Genomic DNA, 13,421 nt, shown 5'->3' on the forward strand with positions numbered 1-13,421 from the left:
ATGAGGTGGCTGGTTGACTCCATTGACTTTGTATAAGGTCAAGGAAGAGTTGGGGAATCGGCACCAACTGCTGGTGGGAAGGAGGAACCTTAATCATGGCTGCATTGGGATTCACCGGAGCAGCCCCTGGTGGGGCTGGAGCTGGCGTGAGTTTAACCCCTTCTCCGGTAGCCACCTTCACTTTGTGTAGGATTGATTTGAATAGGCTGGGCTTGAAAAGGCCCGAAAAGGACAGGGCGTCGGAAGGGAGGTCCTCATCATCAGGCATCTGATGGAGATCCTGGCCAGGGTCCTCAAGGGCAGAGGCCTCACTGACCATGGAAGAGGAAGACTCAAGAGAGGGGTGGCACACAAGCTTTGGCGGGGGAGGGCCAGCCTGAGTGGGATGAGGAAGGTCTGAGGACAGAAGTTTGCACTTCCGCATGGCAGCCTCGATGCCCTTTGCAATGGCCCGGGCCACCACCCCTTGCATGTGAGGGGATAACTCGGAGTCAGAATCCGAATCCATATCCAGATCAGCAAGCTCCCCTTGAAGAGGAAAAGGACCTGCAGGAGGGTTGGACATGGAAGGTTCCACAGGGGCAGGTCCCTGGTCATAGGACCAGGAAGGAGTTGGAGAAGAGGGAGCCAAGGATCTGTCAGGAGATAAATCCTGCGACTCAACCTCCTCAGCCAACAAGACTGCGGGGTCCTCCCTGGGAGGGGGCAGGGCTGAGGATCCCCCAGAAGTAGAAGATGGGGGGATTTCCTTCTCCGCCAGGCGTCCAGCCCTCTCAAACTGCTTGTCAAGGGCCCTCTGGCGCCTTTCGGCATCCCTGGCCTCAGCCTCAGAGGGGATCTTGGGGTGTTTACCCTGGCTGACCACCCTAACCTTGCCTGAACCATCCTCCATAGCGGGGGGGAAGCCTTGCTTGGAACCTGCGGGGGACCCTGTCTACCAGCGAAAGGACCTGAAGTAGAGGGATCCATGGTGAATGATCACACAGGTAGATCAGACAAGTGCAGGGAGGTGGCAGGAGAACTGGAAGCTCTGATTGGCTACTCTGCAACAAAGGAATAAAGAGGAAAACATAAGTTGAAGCACTCAAAACCACATGAACATGAATACAAGGTACAGAGAGAGAGTGCCAGAGAAAGAGCAGAGGGGGTGGAGGACAAGGGATCTGCAGTGCAAACCGCAAGATTAATCGGGGAACCAGAGGAAAAACCAGGTGCCTGCGAAGAAAAAAGGGGAAAATTTAAATTGCCAATCATGCAGGCCCCGGGAGCCTCTCTGTGCCAGATCGCAGGCCACGGACGGCACTGGCGCTAGCACCGCATGGCAATTGGTGAGGATGGCAGAGGGACAGTTGAGGGATAGTAGAGGGCCCCCGCTGTACCCCCTGTTCACCCAGCGGCTGCCCGATGAGACGGAGCTGAAGCGGTGGGCCTGGGCACCTTCGCCCAAAATGGCTGCCGCAACAGCGTGGGAGGAAAGGAGGACGAGCATGGAGCGAATGCGGCTAAAACCGCCGGTCTCACTCACCTCCGTGGCAGGCTAGACCTTGCTGGGGCCAGAAACGAAAAAACTGTGATAAAACAACAAATTATGGCAAGCGCAGCCTCGCTGCAAGTCCTAGAAGCCTCGCCACCGATCACCGTGCCCTTAAAAGGCAAGCGGCAGGCCTCCGAAGCCGGCTGTGAAAAACGCAGCATGGAGAGCCCTCCCCCACTCACCGTCTGCCTCCCAGCCTCTGAGAGGGTCAAATGCAGCAATCCAGGCTGCTCAGGGACAAGGAAGAAAGAGGAAGAAGGGGAAAAGGATTTAAAAAGGGAAAAGACCAGAATGGAGAGTCCAAGCCAAAGGGGAAAAAACCAAGTAGCTGGAGCTCACAGAATTCAATCCGATCGGGCTGGACTGAGAATTTTTTCTGGAGAACGTAGCCACGCAAGGAGGCGTGGCCAGGGAAAAGACTTCTCAGTCCAGTGCAAGCAGACTGAAATAACCCATTGCTTGGACTCTCCAAGCGGTGCACAGGAGAAGCTCCAGTGGCGGCCTGTGAAAGGTTCCAGGAGCTTCCATCAGGTGAAGCTGCAGAGCCAACAGGTCCGTCCGACCTGTCCGAAGAACATCCTCTGACTGAACTGCACAGGTCTGGCAGAGCCACCAAAAAGCCTGCCTACCTGCGTGACTACGTCACAAGTCGGTTGATTCCATCTAAGAGGGTGTTAGATATTAGCAACTGTTATAATAGTTTCCACCAAGGTCCTCTGTTCCGGCGGGAACAAAGATTCAATCTCATTGGTTGAAGGTTCTGACAGCTCCCTATAAAAGGGCTGCTGTCAGACTGAACCTTCGCTGGATTGTACATAGTTGTTCTGTCACAATAAAGAACTGTTGTTGCCTAAGCCTGAGTGTGCCTTTCCTTTACCCAATCTAACATAAAGAATATAGAAAAATTCAAAGGTTATCATGGTTGAATTGTTGAAATATTACCAAGCTCCTGGACTATGTTTTTCAAATCAGGATTGAACATAAAACTTTCATATAACGTTTAGATATTTAGACATTAGTATATTTTAAATATCTTTAAATTACTGACCTGTCTGGAAAGCATAAGAAAGGATATAAAAAGATGAAACACAATTTCTTGAAAAGAAACATGTTATATTTGCTGCAAAATAAAGCAGGATAAGGCATAGCCTGCTAAAATATATATTATCAAGCAGCTCAGTTGACTCCTTTTAAAGTAGAAGAATCAACAAAGCAGTGGATTGTGATGGAAAACACTTGGTTTCAGGCTATGAATGAAAACTGGGTAAGCCAGTTGGCTTTCATGCCTAAGGAAGAACTACAATTTCCTAATTAATAGCCAGGTGTCTTAACCACTATACCAAACTGGCTCTCATCCTATCAACCTAATATCAAAAATTATGAGCAAGCTAAAATGTAATTTGTTTTATTTAAAATATTAGCAATATTCTATTAATATTAATAAAAGATCAAATTTTAGAGACCATAAGCTACAATGCTAATACTGCTACTCTACTTATGCTCATGAGAGCATGATTGATAGATAGATAGATAGATAGATAGATAGATAGATAGAGAGAGAGAGAGAGAGAGAGAGAGAGAGAGATGATAGACAGACATTAGCAAGCTGTGCTCATTCTTTTTACAATTCCCAACTTTCTCGACTAGCACGCCTCTAAATGTGGTTGCTAGAAATTCTGGAAGTTGGGAGAACTAAAGCAATGATGGGAGGCTCATGCACAACTTCATCATAGAAGCCACAGCCAAGACCGGTCCACAATCCAGGGGTTAGGGACTCCTGGACTAATGCATTGGAAAGCAAAAGACTGTGAAATATTGGCCTGACCTAAAATAGATAAAACCCTGAATTCCCTAGAAAGAATTTCAGGTTTCTCTACATAGTTGACATCCACATAAACAAGCACAATGTTGATATAAATTTCTACTTTTTGCAGTAATTACAGCTCTCCTTTGTTAGAAAAATCCTGCCAACTCAGAGAAGCTAAGGCATGTTAATTATTAATCCTCCCTTACTACATTAGGCAATATGCTTTTGTAGCATTCATTAGATCTTTTATAATTATGCCCAAGAGGAAACACTAACAGGATGATGATGAATCAGTTCTTCTTGGACAAACCTTATTTACCACTCTCAGAAAACACACATAATAACTATGTTAGAACACTGTTGAAATGTCCTCCCCTGCAGCATTTTTCTGAGCGGTACTAATAAATAGCAAGATCTAGAGCTTATTAGAGCTAGGTCTGACCTAGAATGGTTATATTTTTCCACATGCACAGGCATGTACACATACACACAGACTGACATTTTGCAGCAGAATTAGGAATTTAAAATGAGTAACACCATGAACAATTATTAAGATTTAGGAAAATTTTCTGATCTTTCGTCACTAGCCCAATGTTCACATTTATTTGTGAATCTGATACTCTCATCCCATTCTTTCTTCTGCACACATTTCATCATTCAAAAGTAGGTATCACCATCGATGAAGCTACACCAATTGAAAATATATATTCTCTCTCTGGCATTGCCCCACCTAAGATCAGGAGAGAGGTTGCACTGAGGGATCTAAGCAAGAGAATGACCGTCGACATCCTCTGAATGAACATATTCACCAAACCAGCTGGCTCAGATCTAGGAACAACTTTATGGAAAGAACAAACATTCTTGAGGGTACACAAGAACAAAAACAAATTAAAAGATGGAGGAAGGAAACCGTTAAGCAAGGAATAACATTAAAGGAAGATATGGTTGAAGGATCCAACCTCCATTATATTACCTGGAGGACCCTGAATAGGCTGAGAGTTGGAATGCCAAAATATAAAAGTAATATGCTCAAGTAGAGGTTCTTAATAGATGGACAACACACTATGTGAATCTGGAGTAACACAAAGCTCAGCTCATCTGCTGGTATGTCAGCTACTAACAGAAACATGTACCAATAATGACTCATTTTTGGCTTTGCCAACAACAAAGCCAAGAAGGTGGCTTCAATAAAATTTGACCTAGACACAGAAGAAGAAACATTCAAGGAACAGTTATAAATTAACTCCTAAAAACAGTTAAGTTGTTGCATAATTCTCAACTTATATTCTTTGTCTCTCTGTCTGTCTCTCTTTAGAACAAAATCAATGTCACTTGTGAAGTCTATTTACATACAACAGTTCTATTTTTCTTCTCTGTTTGTACAAACTACATGCTATTTCTCCAGTGAGCCATCATCACCTTCCTAAGTAAGCCAAGCATGTTCAATAGGAAATTGCAGCTGGGCCAGAAACATAGGTGCGTGGACTCATTACATTTCATATTTCTTTATTTAAATTTTGAGGCTGTCCAAATCCTTAATTCTGGGCCAACTAATAACATAAATAGAAAACAAATCCATAATTGTTCACTTGCATTTCTGTTTTTGGAATTTAACATACTTACTGTATTTGACAGCACAGTATCACTAGTAAAATCCTTCAAGTTTTGGGGTTCTATAATTTACCAGGATTTGAAATGGATACCTAACATTAGAACCATCATCAAAAAGGCACAACAAAGAAAGCTCTTCCTGCATTAATTTAGGAAGTTCAGACTGCCCCAGGAGCTACTGATACAATTCTACTGAGAAATTATTAAATCCATTTGTACTTCTGTAACTGTCTGGTTTGGTACAGCCATTAAACAGGATAAGTACATACTCCAAAGGATAGTTAGGACTGCTGAAAAAATAATTGCAACCAGGCTGCTTTCCATAGAAGACCTGCATGTTGCATGAATCTGGAATAGGATTAAGAAAATAACTACAGGACCCCTCACATCCTGGACATAATCTGTTTCAACTCTTTTCCTCAGGGCACCGCTATAGGGCATTGCATGTCAAAACAAATAGACATAAAGACAGTTTTTCCCCTCATGCCATCACTCTGCTGAATATCGGGTCCCCACAGTACTGTCTTACATCTAAGTATATTCACCCATGTTGTATGGCTGTAGTATTATTATCCTTCTCATCTTCTCTACCACCACCTATTACTGTATCATTATTATGATTATGATTATTATCTTGTTGCATTGCATATACATGGAGCGCTTCTGCATCAGGTAAAAATTCCTTATGTGTCTAATCACACTTTGCCAAATAAAGTAAACTAATCTTTTTTTTAAAGTTTGTGCTGTATTTTGCAATTTATCACTATTAGCTGTTTTAGACAACATGCATGGAAATACTGTTCTTAAGAATAAAGTAATTAACTACATGTTTAAGTGTTGTGATAACATAACTGGTATACAATTTTTTCAAATACAGAAATAAAATGAATGAAGAGTTGGTTGTCTTCCTAAAACCTGTGCCATTTCATACCAGAAATGCCTAAAAGAAATGCAGCTGACATCAAGATTTTATATCTAGCATATACTCAATTAATTGCTGCTACTTCTGGCCAGGCTGAGAAGTTTTAAAATTTTCATTAATATCACTAGAGGACAGACTTCAGTATCTTGAGATAGTCCTCTATAATGACACTTCCCAAAGTTGTGTTCCTCATACCTCAAATATAATCACTTTCAAACACGTTTCCTGGTTCGGTTTTCTGATGTAGTCTTCAAATATAGAAAAGAGACAAAAAATATCCTACCCAGCTCTGCAAAATAATTTTCTTTGCAAATTGCCAAGAGGTACACATTGGAAAGACTCACTGGAGAAGAGTCTAGCGCTGGGAAAGATTGAAGGCAAAAGAAGAATGGGATGACAGAGAATGAGTTGGCTGGATGGAGTAACTAAAGCAGTGGGCCTGAGTTTAAATGGACTCTGGGGGATGGTAGAGGACAGGAAGCCCTGGAGGAACGTTGTCCATGGGATCGCAATGGGTCTGACATGACTTCGCAACTAACAACACACATTGGAATGCAGCATTTGGATAACTTTGATGGCAGCCAAATGAGAACTCCTAAAATAAAGCATCCTTCCTAACACTGCCAAATAATCTGAAGCTCATAGAAAGGAAGACGTGTTCAATGATCAGTCCTCATAAAAAACATTCTTCAATCTTATTTTTGTTTTTAAAAAACTATTTCCATATAATCAGCACTTTTCCACATCCTAGGCACTTGAATCCTAAAATGACTTGAGTTATCTGCCAAGAGGTTGCTGGCCTCTTCAGAATTCTACTCCTTACAATCAGATTTGAATATGGAAGACAAGACCCTTTCTGCTCTTTTATCAGGCAAGAGCAGAAAGTCACTAAGTGTGTTTTCCTTATTTAAGAAAATATAAGATAGGATAAATGGTTCTCTTGATCACACTATTATGCTACAGTTATGAAACACCAGAGTTGCATGACATTTAATCATAGTCTGATTTCATAGTTTTTTTACTGAGAGAATTGGGATAAATATTATTTTGGGGTTCCATCTCATGTTCTCAAAGGTATTATTTGTTCTTGCAAATCAACAAATATTTTCCTCACTCTGTCACCCCAGGAAATTTTAAATTCTCTGCAGGATCAGCTTGGCTTTTGTGCTGCCTTCAAGTTATAGTTTTGTGCAGGTTCTTATCTTTTCTGCTCAAGGCACAGCTGTATATCCTTCCTAGTTCATAAAACAGTGAGGGATATAGACAAGTGTTGGTAAGGACTGCTTAGCAACAAAAGATGTTTGAGCTAAATCATTTTGTTATTAGTTTAGGTGCTGTTCCTTTGCAGAAAGATTGTGGGTGGCTCTTGTGACTCAGCAGCAGTCTTCTGTGAGTCTTTTCGGGATGCAAGATTAATTATGCAGCTGGGGCTCGTTAGGGGATATTCTGGGGATAAAACAATGGATGGTGCCACACCCTAGTTGCAGGAGTCAACGTTCCTTGATTCGTTCAACATTGAGTGATCATCAGTCGTGGTTTATGTAAGATACACTTGGAAAAGTGCTTTGTTTTCTGTAACCCTGATTCAAGGATACACTTGGAGAAGTGCATTGCGTTGGAAGAGTTTTTGTTTGGTATTCTGTTATCTGGTCAGAGACTGTATTTATGTTATTTTTGGGCTCGAAGCCACTCTGAGCCGAGAACTGATAAAGACAGTTCCTTTTAAGTTTGTTGGGCTGTCGTCTGTTAACGAGCGGAGAAGGGGGGACAGAACAGAGGCCTACATTCTCTTCCCTTACCAAGAAAATTTAAATAGGAAAAAATATAATAAAAGAACAGCCATCTAAGTAAAAGCCAAACTTACAAAGAAAACCATGGCTACTGAAGAACAATAAACATCCGAACACAACCCATGTGGGCTTTCAGTTCCTATTCTCTCAAAAATCTAAGTTTTTATAGTTGTAGCTTAAAACTCAACAGGGTAACATTGTTCTTCCACAATAAGGACTACAGTAAATGTGATGTAGGCATAGGAAGTACACAATAATTCTGGAAAATCAATTTGCTTTGCTAGTTCTCTGCAAGAGAAGAAATGATAACCTTTTTCAGTATCTATCACCATATGATTTTAAATTGATCAAATTTATCACACATTAGCCAAACTTCACTCAACACTTTGTAGTATGTGTCATCTGTATCCTTTTTTTCTATTAAAATGGATGTCATATTAAATATTGACATTTTTCCACATTTGTCATGTCTCCTGACTGACTTCATCTCAGAAGAACATCATTAGTCCCCTGGGTACAGGAAATGAAGAGACTGAGCTGGAAGTCAGGGTTAAAAGTGTCATAACTTGGGAGTCACTGCATTGTCATAAACACCATCCTTGAGTTCTGCTGATCCTTAATCTAGTGCCAATTTAGCTTGGACTGTTAGTTGATTAGATTCCTATATTAGAGGCAGTAATAATAAACTTTTCTTTGAAATCAACCAATGTTTTTGGTTTGTTTCACACTGGGGAAGACTAAAATCAGAAAATTATTACTGTAAAAAAGTGAAGTCTTATTCCTTTAAGGCAAAGCCTTTAAGTTCTAGAGAGCTGCATAATTCTTCACTAAGTGGGCATGCCTCTGAGGATCACCCAGAAATGCATTTAGTACAAAATATACCGGTAGTGGCCCATATACTGGCAGGTCTATCTGCCAAGTTCACATTATATCTATGCTACAAGTTGTGTACCATTTACAGAGAGGCTTCTGCATCCTCTCTCCCTCCCCCCCCCCCTCTCTCTCACACAGCCACACACACACACACCTTGATGTCTAGGTTCTTGCATGTAAATCTTCTCATACCTACATCAACCTGTCCACTACTTCCACCAGCCAGCTGGCCATGTACTAGTTTAGCATAATAAAATAAAACACATTTTTAAAGGATAGCTTTAAAAATGCTCCCTCAAGTCACTCAATTATTTTTGATCAGTAGAAGATTCAAAACAGAAGGAAACCTACTATTAATGCAGAAGAATCAAAGTTTAGGAAGATAAGACAGGAATATTTTTTTTACAAAATACAGACTAATGGAATCTGTTTCCTTCAGACATAGCAAAAACCACAGGTGTCAAACTCTATTTCACTGAGGGCTGCATCAGGGTTATGTTTGACCTATGGGAAGGGGGGGGGATAGAGTGAGCATGGCCAAGGTGGACGTGGCCAGCTTGATATCACTCGTGTCGGGGGCGCCTGTTGTGGCCCGAGCACCCTGCCAGTGAAAACGGGCTCCAGAGCTCCATTTCGACTGTGATAGCCTCCTGCGACCCTCTGCCAATGAAAACGGAATTGGGATTGCTGCATGCATCCCAAGTTCCATTTTTGCTGGTAGAGGCACCGCGAGCCACTCCTTTGCTGTTTCCAGGGTGGCTCCCCAGGCCAGGTCCAAGCACCCTGTGGGCCAAATCCGGCCCCGGGGCCTTCAGTTTTAGATGGTATAGTTTCCTCCACCTATATCATGGAGAGCTTGCTACTTCTTTTTGCTATACCAACCTGTTTACAGACTTCTGAAAGCTTTTACATGACTACATACATACTTCTGGCCTAACCAATGCCGTTTTTCTTTTGTATACAAAAGCCTGCATGAGTTATGAGTGCTGGGAAGTCTGTGTGATATGCACAGTCTATCAACCACTGACATTTGTAGAGACAGGAAATGCATCCATCTGAACACAGCTTGCAAATGCAAAAGCAGAAAAGGAAAACCAGGTTAAAAGAAACTCAGTGTGAAGCTGTAAGAATAAAATGAGTAAAGAGAATATGCAAAGAATAATACAAGAAAGATTGCTCATTTGGAGAAAACAGCAAATCTTAAAAGCACAAAAAGGTAATGTAAACTGGTTAATACAATACCAAGCATCAAATGTATTAAGTTTCCCAAAAGATTTTGCTGGGAATTGAACTGAATGACTTGATAGTTATATAATTTAATGGAAAAAATCAGTAGAATTGCAATTACATCTTCAGACAAACTATAAACTAATAAGGAACTTTGCACAATTCAGAAACTTATATAGCAGAAGCTGAAATTTCACTTTTGTTTTTAAAAATATACTTACATTATTCTTCTGGCAGATAATTTCCTGTAAAAGGGGAAAAACATATGAGAGAACTACACATGAACAATGTATGCATCTACTTACTGTATACTTAACAAAAATACACTTAATGTTGTTTCCTCAGGGAACTTTAGATTTTCTTCACAAAATCTGTTGCTTGGTATAAAAATAAATTGCTGATAGGTGCTACATCATATTAGCATTATATTAGTTGTTGAATGAAAGGGCTTTAAGTATCACTAAAATTCATCATGTTATTAAATCAAAAGGTTTTGGCCCTCGAAATTAAACAGATGAAACTTTTCTTGGAATGAGCATAGGTGAATAAGAAATGCTTCATGTGTTAATTTCATTGTATCAATGAAAAATGAAGAAGGGCAAAAAAGTAACTAGACAGACAGCGGAAAAATTATCACAACTATTTACAAAGCAACATTATTAATTAATCAGCTTTGATGTTTATTCTGAGTATTTACGCTGATATAAAGCTGAATTAATAGCATGCCAGCACTGACACAGCAACATTTTTGTACATTCCATACCTGTTTCTTTTGCACATTTTAATCATTTATGACATCAGGAAAAAAGAAGATCCAATCAAAATAGAAAAAGGGATCTAAATCTTTATCCTATCGGATTGCATGCTCTCATTCTAGGTAACTGTTCCGTGAAATAATGTTGTTTTGTCCCTTTGCTAAACATAGTTCTATTTGTTAGTGGAAACCTCATATTCATCAACCGTTATTTATAACAGCATCACAATTGGCTAGAACTGACAACAACATGATGACATAGTCTTATATGTATCACAATGTTTCTGAATATAAAACATTTCCTTTTTGAAATCTTCAATATAAAGCATATGAGTAAAATTCCAAGCTACATGTACTCCAGCTAAAATACCTCTGAGGAGTTTAAAGAGTAGAAGTAAATAAAAACACATGTTTGTACATGAAAAGGTTAAATATTACATCCCATCTGGTTTAAGTCCTATATGTACATAGGAAGATCATGTAGGGCATCATCCCCACAAGAGATCTCAGTCCAGCCCATCTTGAATTCCTTCTAGTCTTATCTTCCGCTAACTTCCTTTGGCCTTTAGTAGTTCAGATTCTTGTAGAGAGCTCAAGCTTACAATAAATCTTTATACCATTTGAACTGTCTGGATATCCTGATCTCCTGGTGCGCAACAGATCTAGGCTACAGATTGCAATCCTTTTGATAGACTTATATTTGTTTCTACTGTTACACAAAAAAGAGAATTTTGTCAGGGAGAGATTTTGTTTCAAGTGGAGCAATAAAGTGCAACTGTCTATCCAAAAGCTTTTTAATGAATGAAGCATAGATTCTGCATAATGTTTCTATCTCCTGATAGAGATGGTAACTTTTTGACAAGTATTGACCTGTCTGAGATACACCTAAATTGCATTTGGACACTGAAAGGAACAAATGTATCTTTGAAAGAGTGGTACTTGAAACTGGGCTTCCCAAATAAAATATATCTACAACCCAAAGTTGATAAAAACATGGGATCCCAATTCCACTTTTTCCTGGCCATGAAAAAGCAGAAGACTGGTATGTTTTTTAACTGCCTCCTATAGTGAGCATTTCTGATGGCCAAGACCCAAATAACTGTTTTACCATATGCTATCTCTCATGTAGGCTAATCCAACTGATGCAACCATTAGTAGAGATCATCTTCATTTTCCCACATCCTTTGTACATTCAGCTGGTATTAAGCAGCAAGAAAGTCTCTTTTTTGTGGTGTATCTTACTCTGTGAAATACCTTCATCTTGAGATAAAGCTTGTGTCAACCTTATTACAACTGACAAACAAGCTGAAAACATGTTCATTTATCTTCACATTTGATGCCTCAAGATGGTATCCTTCCACAAGTCAAGGCCATAGGTTTGCACATTCTGGGCTATTATCTTATCTGATCAATCTGTTTAAATGTATGTGGCCTACATTTTAATGTTGCAAACTCTTAGGAATTCGTGGCATTATAGGCAATAAGCCATATAGGCAATATACAAACAATTTAAATACAAAGATAAATAATATAAGAATAACATTAAGAATATGCTGGGACATACAACAATACTGAAAAAGTAAAAATAATATAATAAAATCAACCTATGAATCAACTCATGCTCCAGAGATATGAATATGCATATGAAAGCAGGGGTTGTGAGGTGCAAAACAATAATGTTAATTGTTAGACACATTTTCAGAAGATACAGAGAACTCAATTGTATAAAAATCTCTTTAACTATCAATCAGTGTGAGGATGACCTTATCTATCTGAAAAGGAACTATGCTTTTCTTAGAATTTTCCAAACCAACGCTTGCTAAATAGGCATCTGTCATGAATATTGTAAATGAAAGCTATATTAGTGTAACTATAATAGTCTAGGTTCTTTCCAGCAATGTTAGGTGTATCCCAATTATTTTTCTCAAGGATTTATTCTTCTTTGTGTCTAATTCCTGAACTGTTTTGATATAGACCTTTGTACAATATTAGATTCCAAGAAGCAACAAGGAATCAGTCACTATCTATGCAAAAATAATATTTGTAGGGCAGCTATAAAACACATGATTAGCACTGGCACAGATTGTGAGGCTTGATTCATTTAGACTCAAAGTATATGATACAGGAAATGAGTTAATTCTAGAATCCAGATACATGTGAGACATACTTAGTATTTACCTCTTGCTTTTTTCATATTAAAATGATTTAGCAATAAGCCACTTAGATGACTAACCATAGTAAGCATTTAAGGCAGCTTCTTAAAAAACAAAAATTAGTGGAAAAAGTAAAGGGATTTTTTTTTAAAGAAAAAGTTCTATTTTGAAAATATATCCTCCCCTTTCTTGATAAATTAATTATTTTTTATAATCCACATTTGGTTGAGACTGAAGAACTTTCTTCAAATTCATAGAAAAAAGTAGAAACAGAATCACAGCAGTTGGGCTTCAGTTCTGCAATCATTTTACTTCTAACCTCACTTCCTACATCAATCTTTTTCCAACATTGGACTTTTTAGATAGGCTGTGTCTGCACAGCACACAAGAACCCTGAACTGTTTCCAAGCTTCTAGGAATCTAGGCTATCATGGCAGTAACTAAAACTGAAAATTGTGTAGGTACCAACAATTCCACACAACTCAATGATACATTTCTCTGTATCTTTCTCCAATCTACCTTATCTTTACCCAAGCTTTGCCTTAATTTTAGAAAGGCATCTGTACCTTCAGTGATTGCAGAGAATCTGTGTTTGTATCACAGTAGAGAATAATGTTGTTGGCCATACTGAAGCTCTCTCGAACTCCCAGATGATAGAAGAGGGAGGGCTGACGGAAAGCATCGCTCATTTCCACCACAGCAATATCTGCAAGGAAGATCAAAATATATGCTAATCAAGTACAGTGCTCA

At 39.5% G+C, this 13,421-nt stretch overlaps 1 protein-coding gene across 1 annotated transcript in view; it reads right to left on the minus strand.

Annotated features, from left to right (window-relative positions):
* MAP3K5 (mitogen-activated protein kinase kinase kinase 5) overlaps positions 1 to 13,421 on the minus strand; it is a 138,092-nt gene that overhangs the window by 88,306 nt on the left and 36,365 nt on the right. Inside the window, 2 exon segments of the mRNA XM_032216952.1 lie at positions 9,986 to 10,009; positions 13,238 to 13,377. Coding sequence (XP_032072843.1) covers positions 9,986 to 10,009; positions 13,238 to 13,360 — 147 coding nt within the window. The 5' untranslated portion in view covers positions 13,361 to 13,377.

The sequence above is a fragment of the Thamnophis elegans genome, chromosome 4 (assembly GCF_009769535.1).
Source record: "Thamnophis elegans isolate rThaEle1 chromosome 4, rThaEle1.pri, whole genome shotgun sequence".
NCBI classification, from domain to species: domain Eukaryota; kingdom Metazoa; phylum Chordata; class Lepidosauria; order Squamata; family Colubridae; genus Thamnophis; species Thamnophis elegans.